Raw genomic sequence first — 23,426 nt, forward strand, 5'->3', positions numbered from 1 at the left:
AACTACAAAGTCTAGGTCATATTTGCTGCCTAAGCAATTTGTGATTCTAACCACGGATGAAATATTTCCCTATGTTGTACAACACATGGATGTGTCTGCTAGAATTACTAAATGGCTAGTTCGTCTGCAAGAGTTTGACTACACGGTACAGGTAGAAAGCACGACAAGGGCAAGTTTGGGGGGACTCATGACCTACCAAGTCTTTGAAAGGAAGGAGAAGCAATCTAAGGAAGGAGAAGTCCGATTACCTCCAGTACCACCGATGGTAGAAGGAGCATACTCTCTCTACTTTGATGGAGCCTACAAGCGAGCGTCCGACAAAGCAGCTACAGGCATAGTGGTCTTTGATGACAAAGGGACAAAGGTATTTTCGTTGGGCCAATTGTTAGATTCACATTCTAACAATGAAGCTGAGTATGCAGCACTAACCAAGGGTCTACAATGGTGCGTCTCACAAGGTGTACAACGCCTTAATGTATTTGGGGATGCTCTACTTCTGGTAAGGCAAGTAAATGGAGCATGGACATGCAAGAATCCTAGTTTAAGGACTCACTTAAGTGGTGTAAAAACCTTGTTGGGTAAGTTTGAAGAAGTTCAAATACACCATATCCCAAGGGCTCAAAACCAAGAAGCAGATGCCCTAGCAAGTGAAAGACTACAGGAAGTGGTGGTTGCAGCAATAAAACTAAAGCTCCCTCTATTTCAAGGCAGTGATGCCTTGCCTGACATCATGCATTTTTTGGAAACAGGGGAATGCCCATCAAATTTAACAAAGGGACAGAAGCAATGGCTGACGCGGAAGGCCACAAGGTATCGACTCATCAATGATGGTTTGTACTGTAAGGGTAAGGACCAAACACTCAGGAAGGTCCCTCTCTCTCACGAAATCACGGGAGTAATTGCTAGCTGTCACGATGGGGTTTGTGGTGGTCACTTTGCCCTAGACATAACAAGTAGGAAAATCTTGCAGGCAGGCTTCATATGGCCTAGCCTCAACCGTGATGTACACCATTGGTGCAAAACGTGTAAGTTGTGTCAAAAGGCCGGCACTAGGTCACTTATGCCTGAACCACAGACACCTATTCTCTCATATGGCCCATTTGAAAAATGGGGTATCGATGCCATTGGGCCATTACCTAGGGCCAACTCAGGAAAATTCTACATTATCATGGGGGTCGACTACATGACTAGATGGGCAGAGGCTACAGCCACCACTAGAATCACAGCGGTAGAGGGAGCTAAATTTATCTACGAGCACATATGCTGTAGGTTTGGCACACCTTTAGAGATCATCTCTGATAGAGGGCCTGGTTTCAGAGCAGACTTGGTAGGAGAATTAATGCAGAAATTGGGCATTACAAGGAGGCACTCTTCACCATATTACCCTCAATGTAATGGCCTAGTTGAAAAGGTAAATGGAATGGTTTCTAAAATTATTACCAAGCAGGTAAACAATCATCCTGAAGACTGGGATAAGTATCGACTACCAGCTTTATGGGCCTACAGAACTTCATTTCGTACATCCTTGGGATTCACACCGTATCATCTAGTATTTGGTAAGGAAGCAATCTTGCCCATTGAAGTGCAACTACAAAGTCTCAGAGTAATGGCAAGCCAGCTTCAACAGCCCAACATGCATTTGAGAGATCACATCATCAACTTGGAAAGACTGCAGCTAGACAGAGAAGAAGCAATAAATTATTATGCAGCACAAGCAGAGCATAGACGGCTTAGCTTTAACGAGCATCTCCGGAAAAAAGAATTGAAGAAAGGAATGTTGGTGCTCCGCTACGACAATCGCTTCGACACGCGCAAGGATAAGAAACTCCTACTCCGATGGGAAGGCCCTTTCATCATCAGGAAAAAGTATGCCAATGGAAGCTACCATCTTATGGAGGCTGATGGAAAACTTCATAAAACTAGGGTAAATGGTTGGCGACTTAAAGCTTATTTTCTTCGATTTGACCAGGCTCCACCAATTGACATTCCAGATGAGAACACACCATCAGCCACCACCTCCGACGATAATGATCAAACAGATGAGCTAGAGACATGAATGCCTCTAGCCAAAAGGGGAGGGCTAATGATGGGGGCTTTTCACAAGCCAAGCTCCCATACCCCTCTTCTCTCGTCCCCACCCCATGAAAACCCCCTCTTAGGGAGGGAGTGATAAAAAAGCATTGGAAAAAGTAAGAAAAAATAAAGTATGATTATGTAAATATATAAGAAAGGTAAAATAGGCCACCTCATGCCTGCGGGGTAGCCCATCCCCACCTTGCCTCCTTTTTCTTCACGGTTGCCCCGCCGGGTGTCCCTTTTCCTCTCCTCCACTCAAAAGGTCAACCTCCTCTCTCTTTCCCTTGTCCTTTCTCCTTTCTCTCTCCCCTCAAGCTACCCCACCTCTCACCAATAATGCATTATAACTCACCAATAATGCACCACTAACTCACATGCAACTTACCCTATCTTCCAAAATAGTATACCCCACCCCCTCTTTCTCTCTCCTATCATATCCTATGACGCAAATACCCCCCTCTCTCTCTAAAGGGCGCCATGTCTCTTGTCTTGTAGCTAAATAACCTCCCCCACACTCACACACACTCAGTTTCACTGAAAAAGATGCCCACAGACCCATCCCCACCCGGTGGTCACCTGCTTTTTCTTGTGTTCACACACATCTGCACACAGATTCACCTCTGAACACACTCCCCTCTCTCCCCTCTTGTAATTACTTTATTCTCCATGTCACCTCTCACTTTTTTTCATCAACCCATCTCTCTCTCTTAGTCTCTCTCTCATGAGACTGCTGTTCTGGCACATATACACACAGCCAGACAAGTGGGGCCCACAGTCACATGGCCTATGTAGATAATGATTTCTTCATTTCTAAATTCTAGAATTTCTCCCCCCTCCTCCCCTATATAAAGAGGGGTCACCATCACACTAAGGACACACACAACATCACCAAAGAACACACTATGCACTGTGTGTGCCTAGTGCACACACACACACCCACACCATCACCGCAATCACCATGCTTGTTTTGAGCATGACCTCTACACCCTTGGCTATGGAAGATGAAGGGCAACTAAATGAAGGATGATGGCCATAATCCTCGTGCGAGTCTTCGCCATCAACTCCCACCTATCCGCCATGTGCTCTACCACTCTCTCCCTTCTCATTCCCCTACCCTATGCTCCCCTTTTCATCGCCTAATTCTCTAAATAAAGCTTGAGGTTTTGTGAGTATGTTTTCTTGCAATGTTTTGCCCATGTGAGGTGTGCGGAATCGCCACCTAGTCTTGTGTTTTGGAGTGAGCTTGTGTATGTGTGAAGGGTGTGCGGATTCGCCATCCTTTTGTGGTGCCTAAGTACTAAGCCGCTATACCCCCTCCCTCACTCTCTCTCTCTCTCTCTCTCTCTCTCTCTCTCTCTCTCTCTCTCTCTCACTTGATCTTATTCCCTTTCCTCTTCATCATTACTCCCAAGCATCCATCTCTCTTGGATGAAAATTTTGTTATGGTGGTGTGTTGTTTGCATCCTAGCCGCTGAAGCTAGGTGGTGCCCCCTGTTTGCTTTACCATGACAGGCTCGAGACGCGCCATTCGGTCCCCGGTGGTTTAGAGGCTGTCGGGGTTCGGGGTTCGCTTTGCTCCCGTCAGCATCACATTGTCAGCTGGTAGTATGTGCTCTTTAAGCAATCTACACAACATAAAATACGATACAGTCGTGTAAAAATCTATCAGATCATTATACATCTAGAATTTTATTAAAGTAAACTAATTGTAATAGATCACCTGAAAAGCGCTGTGACGCTAGTGTCACTCCATCCAAACTTTGCCTGCATGTTGAGAAGAACCAGGAGTGCTTTCAATCTAGACATACGTGCTCCATTATACAATGGCGTATCGGCTTCACTTTTCATATCATCATAGATAAGGCTTTCTGAATCCATGATCGTCTCGATCATTTCATCAATCTCGGGCTCAAACATTGCCTCGTTGGGAATGTGCTCTGCATGATCATCCCCCGAGCTGTCAGAGGCTACATCTTGTGGCCTCACATATGCTGCTTGACCAAAGCGCCTGCGAACACGTCTATTGGGTTGCAAGATTGCTGCTTGTTGGCCAGCGTCAGAGTCCGACGTGTTATAATTGGCAACAACTCGATATATAATAGATGGATCGAACTCGCCAAATTTGCGAACGTGCTGCAAAGAAACACGTCTTGTCCGTCGCACAACATGATTGCATTGATTAGAAGGACATAAGACCCTCGTTGAGAGATAGGTGTTTTGGTTGGACGGTCCCACATCCTCGTCACTACTCATAATGAGGATAAAAATCTTATAACCTGGACAACAAATTTAATATTCTATTGGCATTCTTCGTCTTATCTCTCTCTCTCTCTCTCTCTCTCTCTCTCTCTCTCTCTCTCTCTCTCTCTCTCTCTCTCTCTCTCTCTACCTCACATTCTCTAGTCATGTCCAATCCCCGCACACCTCGGTCTAGAGGTGCACGGAGATCAGAACCACCGGGTTATAATCTCGTCTTTATTGGTCAATACCTATATTTGTGGGTACAAGAAATCTACAGACCCACGTCTACATGATACTGCATGTAGTGGACAAAACCCCTTTGCCTCTTCTCTAGCTGTAGCACTTCACAGCATCTTAACATCTTTTCACAGTAGATCTTTTCACTGTTCGTCTAACTCTAAACCCTAAACCGTAAGTAATTCTTGCGTGGACTCGATCTAACGTAAATAAACGTAAATCTAACTAAAAATAAACCTAAATCTAATTTAACGTAAGTCTACATCTAACCTAATCTTTAACGTCTTTTGGGATAGTTTCCTACGACGTTAAAACTCTCTTCTTCTTGTGCGTGTGTGTGTGTGTGTGTGTGTGTGTGTGTGTGTGTGTGTGTGTGGGTAAACCTAAATAAACCTAAGTCTAATCTAATATAACATAAATCTAAATCTAACGTAAATTATGTTATATTAAAAACAAAGAACTAAACTAACAGGGATTATAAGAACCTTAAAACTGATTTAACACATAATTTTTCACATAACTCGGCAAGAGTTGGCATTCTCATCACTAAAGATGTGAGAGTTAACTTCCGGCGGTGATGCTGCCTCATCTCCATCCACATCTGACGACAGCAATTGGCCCTTTAGACCGTTCTTGCTCTTGTTACTAACTTTGAAGTTGCTGTTGAATGACTAGAGGTTGTCTAGATGGTCATTGTGTTGGGGATGTAGTGACTCTTGCCGCCCTGAAGATCCACCTTCTTCCCTATCTTCTGAAGACATTTCACCAGTACTTTTGGATCGACGTAGCCCACCATGAGTGAAGGCAGCAATACCCTATATTCCATTGAGGGCTTTCTTCACCCACTTCATGCAGGCATCGCAGTCTATGGAGACCTAAATCTAATCTAATATAACGTAAATCTAAATCTAGCGTAAATAAACGTAAATCTATTTAAAAATAAACCTAAATCTAATCTAATTTAACTTAAATAAACCTAAATCTAATTTAACGTAAGTCTACATCTAACCTAATCTTTAACGTCTTTTAGGATAGTTTCCTACAACGTTATAACTCTCTTCTTCTTGTGTGTGTGCCCGTGTGTGGATGTGTGTGCCAATAAAAAGAGATAAATGGTATAACCTTTCTATCACCCATGCCAAGTATGATAGATTGGTTATGACATTTCCCTCTTGAATAATAGGTCTTGAGTTCAACTCCTCGTCGGCTAGATCTTTAGGTGTTTTAATTTTAATTAGTTTCCTACGACGTTAAATTAGTTTCTCTCTCTTTCTCTCTCAATTTGTGTGCGTTTTTTTTGTTTATGCATGTTTTCTCTCTCTTTTCCTCTCTCAATGTGTGCGTTTTTTGTTTATGCATGTTCTCTCTCTCTTTTCCTCTCTCAATGTGTGCGTTTTTTGTTTATGCATGCTCTCTCTCTCTTTTCCTCTCTCAATGTGTGTGTGCATTCTTTGTTTATGTATGTGTGTGTGCGTTTTTGTTTATGTTTGTACTCTCTCTCTCTCTCTCTCTCTCTCTCTCTCTCTCTCAAAAACACTATGTGTGTGTGTGTATGTGTGTGTGTGTGTGAGAGAGAGAGGGACAGAGAAAGAGGGGAAGGGAACATGAGAGTGAGGAGAGGGAAGGAGCATTCCTGGCTCTCCTTCCTCTCCTCGTGTGTGTGTGTGTGTGTGTGTGTGTGTGTGTGTGTGTGTGTGGAGAAGAAAGAGAGAGAGAGAGAGAGAGAGAGAGAGAGAGGGAGAGCGTTACCTGCTCCTTGCTTGAGGGCGCCGAAAAACTCAGATCTGAGATCTGAGTTTTTGGGCGCTCTCTGTCATTTTTTTAGCCCAGTCGGCGTCGCTATGAGCGTCGCAAATTTACAAGTAAATTTGCGACGCTCATAGCGACGCTGGGATTTTTTTTTTGGAGCGTCGCTGTGTGAGCGTCGCTAATATGAATAGCCTCTTGTAGTGTTTCTCTCCCACAAAAGAAATTGTAGGAGCAAAAAAGCTCCACATGGATTCTTCAAATATATTTTTGGAATTGAAAGATTTGCTTATAGGACAATATTCAGTTTGCAGTTATTGCAACATGCATCACAAAATAGATGTCTCTTATGCAATGCTACTAGCGACACACCAAGTTGGAGGCCAGAATTTTTCAATTTTCTTGGGCGTCATCGCATATGTGAGAAAGAATAGGAAAGAGGTTTATAAAGAGAGGAAAAAGAAGAAAGAGGGAGGAAGGCAAGAATATGGAGAGAGCTATTTGAGAGAAATTTTCTGATACTTGTTTGGAGCAAGCATTTCAGAGAGAGATTTTTCACAAGATTTAGTGAGTGACACTACAACAAGTTGCACGAATATCGACGTGCGTACCGATTGCCAAAAGCTTATTAAAGCATCGATATATACATCTACATTGTATCGTTGGTATGCATGTTGGTATATAGTGCATTGGAATACACGGTGCTATAAATGTCGATATACGCGTCTAAACAACCACTGGAATAATAACATAATTTTGATGCGTATTTCAGTGCAAATATCGACACTGGTTGTGATGATGTTTTTGACGCTTATACTGGCACCTGCACCGATGCCAAAACTTGCCAAAAAAAATTGGGCAGAGTGGGCTGACAATTGATGCTGCATGTAATGCAACACCAAGAACCAACCCTCTCTGCTCAAAGGAAGAGTGGAAAAGCAACCGCACTCCACCTACATTTTGATGCTGAAGAGTGAGAAGTACATCCAGTGCAGATGAGTAAAATTGTAAGCATAACAAAACCACAAAATCAAAGCCATAAACATGACAAGCTTCCAAAAGCATAACCATAATGTCGACTCTCGAACCATAAGCACAACAACATGAAGATTTTTAACCATAACTAAAACATGACTTGAAAACCGTAACTATAACGATATGAACATTTTCAACCAAGAATTGTACCATGACGTGAAAATCGTAATCATTATGACAAGAATATTATCAAACCATAAATGTAACATGATTAAAAAATGGTTACCATATTCACAACATAATTGCAAAAGCATAACCATAACCTGATTTCCATACCATAATCATAAAAAAAATGTGAAACCATAACCAAGGAGCAATTGAAACAAGTCTGACCATAGCATCAACCCAAAAGCATAATCATAACCATAACTTGATTTCAACACAATAATTGTATCAGATTGCAAGACCATAAGCATAAACATCAAATTGTATACAATGAATATGGTCATCAAGATGACCATAACTACAAATTAGCATAGACGGAGGATTTCATCCTCATGGTAATGCCTCCCAATTGACAGCCTCTCCCTCCTCCTAAAGCTGGGTTAAAAGAGCCAAAAGTCCATGCCTGTACCCATACTTCTCCTCTCGACACATGTCAGCGGGCGCTTCATGGCAACTTCTTGCAAAATAAACAATTGATCATAAGATCAATATTAAGATAACATATATATATATCTTGCAATTTAAAGAGTACGTATAATACTTACAAACTCATGCCGAAGAGCGTCGTAGCCTCCATCCTTGTAAGGGTTTTACATTTCTAGCTGCAGGGAAATGAACTCAAAGTTCTAGAAGAAAGCATTGGGCATACAAATAGGTAAAACACTATCTCAAAAGCAGCTAAAATTGGTATTTTAAAAATCTTAAGCACAACAAACCTAAAGCGAGGAACTCTCAAAACTAAATTCGGGTAAAAACTGACACCGCTATCCTCTCTGAAAGATTCACTGCCACTTTAATTTGCAATAATAATTGGATGGTTTCCTATAACCATTAAAGCTAAATACTTTACCTTAACCTCCTAGATATTTATTAGATATTTACCAGATATTTACAAAAAAACATAAAATTCATCCAAAAATAGTAAAATTGACTAACCAAGTTGAGCAAGTGCTAGGAGAGGCCGTCACTGACCTGTTTACGGACACAATTAGTAGCAGGGGCGCCATCTTGAACCTGGGGGCTGCTTGAGCTGCAAGAAACTACCATTTTCAACCTGTAAGAGCATGTGAGTGCAAGAAAAAACTATAAATAGGACCCGAGGCTTCTCATTTTCAGGCAGACTTGGGGTCCTGGCACCAAAACTCTCTCGTGTAAGAGAGATACTTCACGAAAATCACTAAGAGAGCAAAATCTAAGTGATTAAGCGAGGTAATTATGCTAATCTCACTTAATTAGTAATTTATATCTAATTTTTAATTAATCTACTACTTAAAAAAGATTATACTATTAAACACTCTATTTTACATTATTTATCTGCTCATTATTTAATCTTAATAAAGATTATTAATCTAATCAATTACTAATCCTAATTAGGATTGAAATTGATTAACTTTGGTCTTAATTAATGGAAATTATATTAAACAAGCTTAGTTAGTCCTATGATAACTATTAAAGATTAATCATATTGTTAATAAGCTAAAAAAATTATATTATAATTTTTGTCTTAATTTTTATAATAAATTAGCATCCTTTAGCTATAAAACTAATATGAAATTTAGTAAAACAACTTTAAAAATCACAAGATGATTATTAGAGTTAGTAAACATCATAAATAAGCTGTGATAATTAGCTTATGATTAGAAAGTTAATCTAGCTATTTAATTAAGTCAAAATAAATTGATTTTAGCTAGAACTAAAAGGGAAAATTAGCTAATTAAAATTAGCTAATTAAGTTAGATAATTGTCAAAGTTAGTAAACATCATAAGTAATCCATGATAATTAGATTATGATCAAGCCGATAATCTAGCTATTGAATTGAGTCAAAAAAGCTTTAAGCGCCTGAAGGACGTGTCGACCTCCCTTGGATGGTATACCTCCTCTCACTCTAGGGGGTGAGGTGACACTGCTTTAGGTATCCCTGCTGGGTGGCTCCCTCAGAATCCTAGGGTGTTAGGGGGGGAGCATTGGGTTGCAGTCCCCATCTCCTCCCCGTTTCCAACTACTATAGTCTCGGTTTATGCAGCAGGTTCTTCAGCACAAAGAACTCAGATGTGGTCGGATCTCTCTCTCTTGAAGGGGGACATCATTCTCGTTGGTGACTTCAATTTGGTCGAAAACTCGCATGATAGATTCCTAGGCAAAGGTATGGCCATCAATGGTGGAGATAAGTTGGCTTGGGACAAGATGAAGGACCTCTTAGAGATGTGGGACAGTGGAGAATCAGAGTTTTCTCTTGGCAGAACTATTCCAGAGGGAATCTGGCTAGAAAAGCAAGACTAGACCGCTGCTATGTATCTCTTCCGTGGGCTAATTCCTTCAATAGAATTAAGAGCAGGATCAACTTTAACTCATGTATGTCGGATCACTACCTAGTGACCATTGTCATCGACCAAAAGGAGAGCAAGATTAGGAACCAGTGGTTCCACAAGGACCCTTCCCTATTCCACCTCCCCATTGTTCAAGTTGCAATGGAAAGAATATAGACAAATCTCTTTGCTAGAGCAGTTAGACTGGCGGTAGCTTGGTCTTTAGCCATCAAGGATACTCAGAGCTGTTTGTCAAAATTTCGCAAGGAAATCGCTCAGATACGTCGATCTCGACGGGATGGTATATACAACTCCCTCCTTCTCCTTGAATCAGAATCGCATAGTGACTCTACTCAATCCTTGATAGCTGACCTATGAGCTAAACTCAAAAAAGAAGAAGACATAGCCTCCAAACATGCCTCCATCTTCTTCAGAGAGTGGTGGGCAGGTAAAATTGACAAGCCCTCTAAACAGATGTTAAAGATCCTTCAAAAGCAAATATGAGAATCCTCCCTGCTGTTTGTGGCATCTGATGCCTCTATCCAAAATGAAACTAAAAATCTTGAGTTCACTCGGCCGACCCACTTTGAATCATTGTTCAGTCCCAAGGAATCGATCTCCCCTCAAGTGACTCAAGCTAGAGAAGAAATTTGGAAATTCAGGAAGAAGGTGGTCCCTGAAGAAGATAGGTTTTGATCTCCCCTTTTCGATTTCCGAAATCAAGGCTGCTATCTAGTCACTGGCTCCAAACAAATCTTCTGGTATTGACGGCCTACCGATGGAAATTTTCCAAGTGTTTAAAGACACTCTTGACCCCTGTCTCCAAAAAGTTTGGGAGGAAGCAGTTAGGTTCCAGGCACTCCCATTCTCTATCAACATGGGGATCATCAAACTTTTGCATAAGAAAGGTGCCAAGGAAAACCTGTCTAATTGGAGACCACTCACGATGCTCAACACCTGCTATGAATTTTTTGCCAAAGTGGTTGCACCCCCATCCTTATGAAATGGATTTGTACAGAACAAAAAGGCTTTATTAAAGGAAGGAGGATCATTGAGGCAAAAGATACCAGTGCCCTAGAAGATACCAGTCAGGAATGGGTTCTCCTCCTGTTTAGGAAAATAAATAACTTCGCTATGGCTAACTGGAAGCCATGGTAGAAAATGAGTTGGATCACTATTTTTTTTGGGCCATTCCCATCAAGGCTAAAAGGTCATACCTGTTGGTATCTCTGTGGGGTGCGTGGAATAGGGCAAGGATTAATCTGTCAGTTTTCTGGGGTAATAACAAAGCTAATGCTATACGGAAATATGACTCCATTTGGTGGCCTCCTACCCCTTACCTATCTCTAAAACTCAGATAAGGACATCGCTTCGATGTCACAACAAAGGCATTACCACTTGGGGAGTTCTTTGGAATAAACAGCTACATAGGTGGAAATCAGCCGAGGAGCTTCTTCTCAGTTTCCCCTACAACCATGGGAACTCACACTCATTCTAGCCAGACTAGAGGTTTTCCCTTGTTTAGATCTATGGAAGCTCTCTCTCTTAAAGATTATGTCCTTCTCAGTGCCTTTGGATGGAAAGGTGGGTTCAAACTCCAACACCCGCAATTGGATCTAGGTGACATCACCCCCTCAATGCACAACACTTTGAACAGACGCTAGAACATCAGCCTAGACAGGAGGCAATGGATTTTCAAATTTAAGAAGCTACGGGACACTTCAATTCAACCAAAAAAATCAGTCTCCACAAAGCCCTTTGGACAGGGGAGAAAAGCCTCAACACTGGCTTATCCACATGAAACTGTCCCAGATGCAATGTAGAAGTGGAGTCCATTTTTCATTTATTTTTAAACTGCCCTCAATCTGCTGTCATTTTGTCCCCTTTAACTTCTCTGTGTGCTCAAAAATCTAGTATCTTGGAGACAACTTCTGCTAGGTGACTCTGTCGGTGTTCTGTCCTGCTTTTGGAATCGCACTAAGGCAGAATTTTTATGGATTATCTGGAAATTGAGAAACAATCATGTGTTTAATGTGGCTTACTAGGCTCCAGCCTGAAAGCTTTGTTTGTGGACTTCAATCTAGAGGTGTTCAAAACTAAAGTCAACGAAGACAACCTCTACTATCTGAGGAACTGGGTCATTAAAGACGCGGCTATGGAGGCAGACTATGTGGAACTCCCCATCAATAAGAGGAAGTTAGCTGAAAACAAGAATATGATGGCTACTAATCTGGAATCCTCCCGTGCGGCATTCGAGGTCATTTCCAAAGCCGGAAGCTTCATTGAGAAGATTCAAGGGATGATCGACTCTCTTAAGGACTGATGACGGTTAAGGTGAATATGTTCGGCTTGCTCGGTCTTAGCTCTTTTGATCTAGACAAACCAATGTAAAGGATCGGTTTTGTAATGGGAGAGTCTCCCTGGTATGGTCATGGTCTCGGGTAAAGTCATGGACTACTGGTGTCTCATGGTGCACATGGTGCTCAACTGTAATTTTGTCTTGTGTCTCCTGCTACTGTAACTTTCACCGCTTTGTTGGGAAAAATAAATAAATTCGAGGGGTATTTTGAAAAATTAGAGGGGTATTTTAGTAATTTTTTCTTTTTGGCTTTCTAAAATTAAGAAACCCTTAGTGTTGTGTTGGGTTAGGGAGACTCCTTTCATTTCACTTCCTGACAACATGGAGACTTACCTTTCATTTCACATCCTGACATATCTTTATTTTTCTTGAATTCTATTGTTTTAGAATGCTAAAGTGAAGCTTCACCTTGCATAAATTTTAGTAAATTTAACACACACACACACATGTTTTTTTTGCATTCTATTGTTTTAGAATGCTAAAGTGAAGCTTCACTTTGCATAATGCTAATAAATTCTATACACACCCATATAAATTAATTAGTTCTTTTTATTTCACCTTTCATTTTACAACTTCACATGGTTTTACATTTCTTGTATTTTATAGCTTGATTCCAGTCAGTGTTAACGTTCGAGAAAGTCTCTTTTATTAACCGACTGTTGATTGAGTTGCTTCCTCACAAAGAAGAAAATCAAAAATACTAGCAAAATTTTTGAGATTTGCAAAATTTTTGGACGACTTTCTCACATATTTCATCGGTTTTTCTTCCTCTTACCATGGTTTGCAATTAGCTAGTCTTGATTTTCAATCAGCTCAAAACTAAGCTGAGGCAATCCTTTACCAAACACTGATACCAATTTAATTCAACCTAATAATTTTATCACTTTCTTATTGTTTTTGAAAGCGATCGTGACCCTTTCACTTGTTTCCATTGACACGTAGCGTGGCAAGGCTACCAATTTCAAGACTAAGCTGTGGCAATCCTTTACCAAACACTGATCCCAATTTAATTCAACCTAATAATTTTATCGCTTTCTTATTGTTTTTGAAAGAGGTCGTGACCCTTTCACTTGTTTCCATTGACACCTAGCCTAGCAAGGCTACCAATTTTTCTGTCACGTGGAAGCTGACAAAAGGAACGCCATGCCTCTTTGGCCCTTGTCACTCACCATCCTGGCATCCAGCCTCCAGGCCAACGCCTAGCCTCTGCCTGCTACATTCTGTCAGGGCTCATCACATGGCTTGGTCCTGGCCCAAGCAGAGAGTCTCACGAGTGCACGTAGATATGAGGGCACTCAGATGCCAGGGCAGTAGAGTACGCAAGCTACGGCGAGCTTGTATTGCTGCAATCATGCAATGGCAGTGCAATGCAGATTGCGCCAATGCGCAACAATCGAAGAAGCCCCGAATTGTACAATCGCTCTCAATCCCTGAAGTACGTAAAGCAAGAGAGTTAAACGCGCTCGCGCGTCAGAGAAGTACAGGGTGCCTCTCTCTCTCTCTCTCACACACACACACACACACACACACACACACACACACAGAGTTTGGAACTTTGGACTCGACAAGGCACGAGCATTGTAGACAATGGACATCCACCGCAACCAACCTACACAAAGTAGCGGTACCTACCCTCCACAGGGCACGCCTTCTAATTGTGCAGACACCTTTCGCAGAGCAGAATTCACCCCGGTAAGCTTCGCTCTCATGCGCTCCCCTGCTTTCCCCTGTTCCTTTCGGACAATTTGCTCTTGATGCTTCCCCTGTTCTGGGGACAATTAGGGCACTTTGACCCCCCTTCTTTTTCATCTTCCCCTGTTGCCAGCTACAGTGCATTGCTGCAATGTTTCCTCTGTTCCTACTTTATGCCTTTCATGCAAGTATGCCCTGTTCTTTTCTAAACTGTTCTGGCAGTTTGTCATATTTCATATCCTAAAGGAAGAACTGGATGTGGGCAGCGAGAGAGAGAGAGAGAGAGAGAGAGAGAGAGAGAGAGAGAGAGAGAGAGAGAGAGAGAGAGAGAGCACTGCAGCACTCAGCTAGGCTTCATCCTAATTAACGTTCCTTTGATTTGGCAGGATTTTCAGCTCTTGATGGCATTCTTGATGATGTCTTCTACAAATTGTGTATGTTGATACATTAATGGCATTCGGCCGCTACATTGTATTCGATGGTTCTTCCGGCCACTGTGGAGAGCTGTGCCTTGGATTCCACTATGGAACTTTTCTCCTTGGTCAGCTTCAGTCTTTCCATCTCCTCTGCGGCCTTCGCAGTCATAAATGGAGGAGGTAGAAAACTACAGAATTTCTGCCGGTGAAGGTGTCTTATCACATATTTGAATCACTCACACAGGGGCGCGAATAAATTTGGGCTGTCCTAAATCCTATGTGCAGGATGACATGTTTCTTCCTTCCAGCTTGACATCTGCTCTCGAGTCTCACTCAAGCACATAGTAGAACCACATTCTGAGCTTGTTATTGGATGGCTACATACACATGTAAGACAGAGTGAGGGAAGATCATGTATAATGCCAGTCTATATGGAAGCTGAGTTTCCAGGAGTACCAGCAAGAACGTCATCCCCCTCATCCTCGCCATTATCATCTTTAGTAGCATCCTCACCCCCCTCTTCTTCACAAACCTCAATTCTAATCCAAACAGCAAATGTGGACACCGAGGACTCATCCTCCCTCGCACCACCGTTTACCACTTCCCCATCCTCATCTGCATTTTCCCCTTCTCCCCTGCTCAATCCATCAGCTCCTTCAGCAAGAGTAGTAAGATTTGCCAAACATGTTTACTCATCGCCATCTTCCAGAGCTGACAGCATAGGAACACATCTCGTGGCAACCAGGATACATGCAAGGCCTATTGTCACCACCACATCGCCTTCCACACTAACCTCTTCAGCATCTTCTCCGGTTCCATCATCCCCGCGTGTGGAGACCTGGGCTTCATCGCCTCAACCCACATCTCCCACATCCTCTGCATTTGTCTCTGCCTCTGCCTCTCCCTTCATCTCACCTCCAGCATACTCTAGCACCGGTTGCTCTACTCCAGTTGGTGCCAACAGCCCTCCAGCAGAGGCGCAATTTATTCCACATGAAGAGACCATCACTTTTCGACCGAACCCTGTCCCAGCAGTCACTTACACCCCCTCCTTTCATCACTTCTCTTCTTCAAGGTTGCCTACATCACAACAACTACATTTTTCCTCTCTAAACGCCAGCAGGGGTACAAATCTTGTGGATACGTCAATACTGCCTCCTAGAGCTTTCCATGCAACTTCAGATTCTCCCTCTTCTTCTGCTCGCTTTCGAACTTGTGATGTTTACATTGGCATCCATGGCGCTGGCACCTCCCTCGCAAGGTTCTCAAAATGGCTTCGTGCAGAGTTGGAGCTGCAGGGAATTGCATGCTTCTTGGCTGATCGTGCACAATATTTAGAGGCTTGCAGCCATGACATTGCTCTTAGAACAATCAATTCATGTACATTTGGATTAGTAGTCATAACAAAAGATACCTTCAAGAATTTGTACAGTCTGCAAGAGATTCATTCATTTTTGCACAGGAAAAATCTTGTGCCATTGTTTTTTGACATTGCACCATCAGATTGTCTAGGTAGGGACATTGTAGAGAGAAGAGGAGCTGTATGGGAGAAGGATGGTGGGGAGCTTTGGAGGCTTTATGATGGTGATGAAAGGGAGTGGATGGAAGTTTTAGATGGGTTATCTAAAGTGGAAGAGTGGAAGCTCGAAGCACATAATGGAAGATGGAGAGATTGCATTCTCAAAGCTGTGAGTCTTCTTGGCACACGACTTGGGCGTCGCAGTGTTGCAGAACGCGAACGATTGAGAAAAGAAAAGGTTGACAGCGACGAGTTTCCATTCCCTAGGAATACAAGATTTGTTGGCAGGGAAAGGGAGTTGAAACACTTGGAAAGCATCCTATTTGCAGATGATGAGGGCACTGACTTCTTGCAAGCCAAAGGGTTGAAAGGGTGTCCAGGTGGAGAATGCAATGTATCTCGAAGGCGAAGTGATGCAGACAGATGTCAAAGAGAATATCTCCATGATAGGGACACTGAGGGTATCGGTGGAAGGCGAAAGAGTGATTCTGAGAGGTGGCATTTTAATGTTGGCAGAGATGAGAATGGCTTACTGAGCTCTAGAAACAACTCAACCTCATCTTCCTTGCGCCTCATGACCGAAGATGATTCCTGCAATACCTGGAATTTTTATGCTGCGTCTGTCTGCAATAGAAGGAGGTCTTTTCAGAAGGACGAGATTCGAAGCAATCGGCATAACCAGAGAACATCAAGGCATAGGCACGCTCATCTTCAGAAAGAACTATTAAGCACAGATGTAGAGGCTTCCTTTAGAGGAGCAGGGGGCGTTGTATGTGTAACTGGTGCGGCTGGGATTGGTAAGACTGAAATTGTGCTAGAATATGCATACAGGCATTTTCAGCGATATCGGATGGTGTTGTGGGTTGGTGGGGAAGCTCGCTACATCAGGCAAAATTATCTAAACCTTTCTTTGTTTCTAGAGCTAGACGTAGGGACAGAAAGCCAGGTCGGTGCGGAAAGGGGAACGGTAAGAACATTCGACGAGCAGGAAATGGAGGCTTTTCAGAGGATAAAAAGGGAGCTTCAGAGGGATGTTCCATATCTTCTTGTCATCGACAATGTGGAGAGTGAATGTGACTGGTGGGATGGAAGGGTAATATCGGAACTCATCCCAACCGAGGGTGCAACCCATGTGATTCTCACCACTCGACTTCCGAGAGTGATGACTGTGGAGACCATAAACATCTCTTATCTCTCAGGTTTAGAAGCCCTATGTCTAATGCAGGGTAAGAGACAGTTTATCTCACAAGAGCTTGATGCTTTGAAGGAGATCGAAGCGAAGCTCAAGCGTTCAACATTCGGGCTGGCCATAGTGGGGACTCTGCTCTCTCAGCTTCATATGATGCCACATGAGTTGCTAGAGAAGTTGGAAAAGTTTGTGCTCTGCCAATGGCAATGGGGTGCTAGAGAAGAATTAATATTGGAGAATAATCCATACCTAGTGAAGCTGTTAGGGCTCTGCTTCTCATTTGTGGATCAAATCGGTAGTGCCAAAAGCCTTCCTTTGAAAATGGCCATCGTTGGAGGATGGTTTGGTCCTTTCTCACTGCCTCTGCCTCTCCTTGCCTTCGCAGCATCGACATACCCAGAGAAATCACGAAGCTCAAAGCTCTTCAATGCAGCTTGCTTTTCATGCTATACGGCTCCGCAATCTAAGAGAGGAGAGGCTGAAGCTGGCTCTTTGCTAATAAAGTATGGGATAGCCAGAAGATGCAACAGGCAGGGATGGATATGTTTCCACGACATTGTGCAGCTGTATGCCAGAAAGAGAGGTGGGGTGCAAGCAGCTAAAGCTATGGTGCAGAGCATAAGAAGACGAGGGTCTGTTTTGCTTCATGCAGAGCAGTTTTGGGCAGCATGCTTCCTGGTTCTAGGTTTTGGGAATGATCCTGTGATAGTAGAGCTCAAGGTGGTAGAGTTACTCTCTTTTATCAGAAAGGGTGTCCTACCACTAGCCTTAAGGTCATTCACATCATTTTCTCGGTGTCATGCGGCTCTCGAGCTCTTACGTCTGTCAGTCAATGCGCTCGAGGATGTGGAGAAGCTCTTTGACGCTAAGTTGCATAATAGGTGGGATGAATCCTTGTGCTGCCAGAAGAGTGGATCCACAGGGAAACAGGTGGATGACTATGTGTGCCAAGATGTCGCGCTTCTCAAGGCTCTGGTTTTGGAGACGAGAGCGAAGCTGATGCTGAAGGGAGGCCAGTTTGATGCTGGAGAAGAAATGTGCAGGACTTGCATCAGCATTAGAACTATAATGCTGGGGCATAATCATCCTGATACTGTTTCTGCACAAGAGACACTTGCGAAGCTTGTCCGATCCAGAAGCAATGCATGATCTCTATGAAGCTTCGACGGTAGAAAGATCAGCAACCCTGGTGGAAGCATGTATATACACACACATGGGAGGTAGGCTGTGAAACAGGGTACAATGTTCCTGCTTTCTTGACTAACATAACCATTCTTTCAGTGATTTTGACTCTTTCTTTAGCTTTGTGTTCCCTCGGCCCTTCTCTTTTCAGACCTGCATGGATGTAGAAGACCAAGCTTAGTAAACAATGAGCTTTGTTATGATTTTGTGACTCTCAACTTGACAGTCTAATACACTTGTTGAGCCATGTGAAGGTGGGAAACCCCTTCACTCCCACATTAACCCATCAAAACTTGGTCTTGGGGTCACAGATGGCCTTGATGCGTCATCATGAATAGTGTGATGACCATGTTGATAGTATATATTTGTTCCTCTACAACATATGGAGACAGCTTTGATTGTGCCAACATTAGTTTAGATAGACTTATTAGCTACTATTTCTCTTGATTTTTTGCTTGCAGCCCACCTATATCCTTGATATGGGCCCCGTAGGCCACTTTTCAAAATGTGTATTATATCACGTGAGTTGACCATAGAGCATTATTAATAGGCAAGAATGTTTACTTTTAGTTGGGATTTTTAAAAGAGACACAATTTAAATATAGCATATATATATTGGGATTTTTCAACTTTTAGGTTTGATTTTTTAAAGAGACACAATGTAAATATAACATATATATTCGGGTATTATTAAAACTCATGTGATATAGGGAGCTTTTGATGAGTGACCGCATCGGGGATGTGGATTTGATTATTTGGAAACCCTCTAGATTCTTCGCTATGCCAGATTGAGTCCACTATTTGCCACACGGTAATTTCAAAAGCTTGCTTGTTTTCAATTAATCTAATTAACCTAGTCTCTAATTTGCCTATATGTTAATTGGGTTTTTTGTTGGCTTTATCTTTACTAGGTGTTTTGATAAGCGCCAATGAGTGGGCAATAACATGATACATCCCTTCGAATCAATGTTTAGAAGAAACCTTCATCCCAAACATACACAAATCCCTTTAAGCCTATCCTTGAGTGAAAATTGTGCAATTTAAACTATAATCCTAGCTATATTTCATTAGTTTCTGCAAAATTTAAGTGGAAATTTTCATTTTCAGTATCCTCTCAATTTTCTATCTTGAATTTCTAACAAGCTCAAGGATAAGTTGAAGTCCAACTCTTTTAAAGTGCACTAGGAAATCCTAGAAGGAAAAATAATTCCACGATGAGGTTTCTATGCAAATTTTCTTGTTTATGCGAGGTAATTCTTGTTTATATGCATGTCGAGTACCCTGGTTGGCCTAGTGATGCAGACCTATTGAAATGAGATTCTTGATTCTTAAAAAATCTCATTTAATTGCTTCAAATGCTTTTATAGTGGAGCAACACTCTTAGAGGATGATAATCTAGAAGGAAAAGCAATTCCATGATGAGATATTAATGCTAAGACTGTTGGATACGAGGTAATGCTCTTACAAATATGGATGGTTTTTGGTTGCAGTCATGCTTTCATGTAAATTGTTCTACTTTTTGGTCACAAAATTTATTTTTAAGCTTTTCTATAAATACCCTTTAACATGGCTAGCACTATCTAAAGGTGGGTTGACATATGATAATAAAAAGACAAAAATAAATAAAAAAACAAAAATTAGGATCTAAAATTGAACTAGAATATACTCTAGTATAACTAGTTCTCATTTAAAGTATACATAAAATGAGGGATTTTACAAGTGGCTCGATTAAATATTGTAGCTATGCTTGAAACAAAACAATGGCGAGATGGAAAAGGTAATTAAGGTGAAAATTTATTGTAAGTGAACTTGATAGAACAACACAGATGGCATTCTCGAATAATGTAGAAGATGTGTTGCTATTTGCTAAAAAACAAAACAAAGAATAAGGCTATGAGCGTCTCAATAGAAAGAGATGATGAGTTATAATAAGCAAGGAGATACAAGGAGAACTTGAGAAAACTCATATCGATGTCTTAGGCATACCATGCAAATAATTATTTTATTATGCTCATATCCATTTGAAATTGGGGTGTCGTTGCGAAGTAAAGACCTACTTTGATGAATAAAGCTTTTGGAGTTTAAAATTGCTTCTTGAGATATATTGTGGGAGGACATGAAGTACTAATGAAAGATGTCGATTGCTAACATTATGAATGGGTCTCTTTCCTCTTTAAGTCTAAGAGCGCAGCTCTAGTGGTATTGAAATAGTATTGAATATACCATGAGAGTCAAAGATGCTACTTGCTAGTTGTTAGTATACTTGCAATGTCCATATGTCAGTTTTGTCCATTGGCATGTATGTTACACAGTTTGTAAGGCATCTGCATGAGGAGAAGCCAATAGTGCATATATATTTGGTAGATTCTACCTTGCACGTTGATGAGGTCTTTATTTGTGATTGTGGATGGTACAAACTATTTCAAGAGCCCAATCTTAGGGTATGAGGGATCAACAGTCCCCTAGGCACGAGTTCAGGGATAATGCTCCTAAGGCAAATTTTGAAAATATTCCCAAAATATTCCCTACAATACTAAGCCATATAAACATGTCATTAGTGTGAGTACATGAATGTGGTACGTGTACAGAGAGAGAGAGAGAGAGAGAGAGAGAGAGAGAGAGAGAGAGAGAGAGAGAACACAGGATGTGGGTGGAGCAACTCAACACAATGTGTGAGAGAGAGCACCTTATTCTTCTATCTAGTGAAGAATAAGGTGTGTACAAGTACTGGCGGTCGTACCTCTCTCACGTGTCTGACCAGGATAAGAGACACACCGCCCTTATCCCAACAATCTCCACTTAAAGCCGAATGTGCTGATAAGTGGTACTAATATAGGACCTAGTAGTATGTATAGGAGGAAACTCGTCTCAACCTATGCCACTGGCTCTCTGGAAGCCAATGGGTGCCACGATGTAATCTCTAGCAGTGTGCGAAAGCGTATATCCCTGCTAGGATCAACATGCATACCTTGCAGGTATCTTGTAATGATCTGCACCACTCCATGGTGCATCATGCTAGTGTCAGTCATTGCACGAGTGATAACCCTAACTGCAAACGCTCCCACTGTAGCAGCTATGTCGGGTCTCGACACTAAGAGGTCGTACATGAGAGTCCCGACGGTTGATGAAAAATGCGTAATCTCTGTCAGTATATCCATGCCAATCGCATCAACGCCATGTGCAGTGACATCTACCAATCTATTCGCAATAGGTATCTCAACCCTCACTGCATCACCACCAGAACTAGTCGTATATGGACGTTTCAATCGTGACTCCAGGGTCATCACTTCCTCATCATCCATAGGGAATATAGCCACATGTCCTGGCATCACCATCTCAAACTCTAGCATAAACATATCAAAGAATTCCATATCGCTCATCTCCGTGGTAGGAGGCATCTCTATCCAAAGAGGATCAATCCATTGTGTCTCGGTAGAGCATGGCCACTCTAACTTTGCATCTACAGACATTTTGGGCACAACACTCTGGAGCTCATTCGAAAAAGTACATGTCTGCAAAGTCATTGAGACTGCACTGTCTCATACATATGACTCACTGCTCTGCTCTCTGATTGGCAAAGCCTCAAAATCTATCCCCACCACCCGTGACTATTGTAGTCGTGCACTCAAGGAGCTCTCCTTCTCTACATGTCTGTCCTCAGACCCTGCATGCCCAATGAGTGAAGTGTCACGCTGCTCATCAACAAAGTACACTTGCTTAGATTGCAAAAGTCTGCATGGCAACAAACTCATAGAGACTATGGTGTCTCTGACACCAAGAATGTAGAGAAGAGACGAACGAGCACCACAATGGCCTCGTGCTATCACAAGAGAACCTCTTCTCATCAAGTAAGACTCATCATGCAACTGAACATGACACCCATGATCTCTAAGCTGGGAGATGGAGATCAAACTCCTACAAGCATCATCGAACCTAATGGAGCACAAACATATTCCCATTGACAAAGTGCAAATCAATATCACCCACACCGAGAATATCATCTTGTCTTAGAGTAGAAAATGTGCTAAACCACTCCTTGTGAGGAGTAACATGGCGTAATGCACTACTGTCCAACTGCCAATCGTGAGACAAAGTCCATGCATGTATAGGTGAAACTACAAAAGTAGGACTATCTACCACACTCGTACTCTCACTAACAACCAATGTAAACCTCCACGCCTGAAACATCATCTCCTCATGTGCCTTGGTCGGCCATAATGCAAACAAACCACATGTTTGTGCCTGTAAGATCTGCTTGATGCACCAAACCTGTGTATCCAATGAAGAACTACCACTACATGATGCCATAACTGAGCACAAAATGAGTCTATAGTATCCCACACAAAGTGTAAATGCAATGTCCACAAGAGAATAACCGCTCAACACAATACAAAAGAAAACTAGCTGATCAAACACCTGCCACCAAAACTGTGGCAAACATTGCATAAAGTGCATAATTCTTTGCCAAAACCAAGAACCAATCATGCATAAATAGTGACCATACGCAATGAAAGTGCAAGCGAATGACCATCCACATAGGCACAAGCCAAAATGTGGTTAAAACAACTCTCTAGCACCTATCACAAAGCGCATAAAACCTGGCAAAAATTTGACAGAGTCTCCTCTATAATTGGAGCAAAATGTCACTAGAAAAATCAAGAGAATAAACAATGCCAAAACAATATAGCACAATGCCAAACACAATGGCAAACAATTCGGGAATCTCTCGACCGAAATTAATGAGCGTAAAGCACTCGCAATGTCAATACATGAGTTGTACCTGCTGCACAAGACACTATAAATTTGTGACCTAATTGCCAAGCTCACCCAGTGTGATATTGAGGTATACACCTACTAATATCTCACTTACACACAAGCCCTGAGTACAACTTGCAATCACGATATGGATTATATTAAATCATGTGCATAAAACTATTAGGAAAAATTTGCCAAAGTTTCAGCTATAAAATGGCTATAAAATTGCCATAAAAATGCTCAAAACCATGAGCAAATGATGCACAAAATCCACACTTAAGTATACATGATGTCCTCCCACTTGAGAGCAAGCCTGTAAAACCAATACCACTCTCACATCCGAGAGAAAACCATGTGTGGAATCTTTGACGCACAACAAACAACTGTTGTTGTATAAATTTGAGCAATCAAAATCAGCCCAAATGGACATCACCATCATGTCTAGAGCATGCCAAAACCCCATGTTACACCTTGACCTTGCATAAATCGCATTCCGTATGAAAAAGG

General features: G+C 42.0%; 2 protein-coding genes and 1 pseudogene across 2 annotated transcripts; all 3 read left to right on the forward strand.

Moving 5' to 3' along the window:
- Positions 1–9,646: 9,646 nt before the first annotated feature.
- LOC147445571 (uncharacterized) lies at positions 9,647–12,130 on the forward strand (annotated as a pseudogene).
- Positions 12,131–13,311: 1,181 nt separating this feature from the next.
- Positions 13,312–14,260, forward strand: LOC147445572 (uncharacterized). The gene is made up of 3 exons (XM_086524604.1): positions 13,312–13,858; positions 13,949–14,046; positions 14,245–14,260. Exons 1-3 carry the CDS (start codon positions 13,754–13,756, stop codon positions 14,258–14,260), a joined length of 219 nt encoding a protein of 72 aa, XP_086380730.1. The 5' UTR covers positions 13,312–13,753.
- LOC147445573 (uncharacterized) lies at positions 13,880–18,733 on the forward strand. Its single transcript, XM_086525042.1, has 2 exons — positions 13,880–14,046; positions 14,245–18,733. Exon 2 carries the CDS (start codon positions 14,694–14,696, stop codon positions 18,129–18,131), a length of 3,438 nt encoding a protein of 1,145 aa, XP_086381168.1. The 5' UTR covers positions 13,880–14,046; positions 14,245–14,693; the 3' UTR covers positions 18,132–18,733.
- The last annotated feature ends 4,693 nt before the right edge of the window (positions 18,734–23,426 follow it).

Source organism: Adiantum capillus-veneris, chromosome 12, assembly GCF_014529385.1.
Source record: "Adiantum capillus-veneris isolate H3 chromosome 12, ASM1452938v2, whole genome shotgun sequence".
NCBI lineage: Eukaryota > Viridiplantae > Streptophyta > Polypodiopsida > Polypodiales > Pteridaceae > Adiantum > Adiantum capillus-veneris.

What these genes read in the sequence shown, in the direction of transcription:
- LOC147445572 (XM_086524604.1), top strand. Translation starts at nt 13,754, where the DNA reads ATGGACATCCACCGCAACCAACCTACACAAAGTAGCGGTACCTACCCT. An exon ending in GCAGAGCAGAATTCACCCCG is followed by an intron (nt 13,859 to 13,948) that starts GTAAGCTTCGCT and finishes GGGGACAATTAG; the next exon opens with GGCACTTTGACCCCCCTTCT.
- LOC147445573 (XM_086525042.1), top strand. Translation starts at nt 14,694, where the DNA reads ATGCCAGTCTATATGGAAGCTGAGTTTCCAGGAGTACCAGCAAGAACG.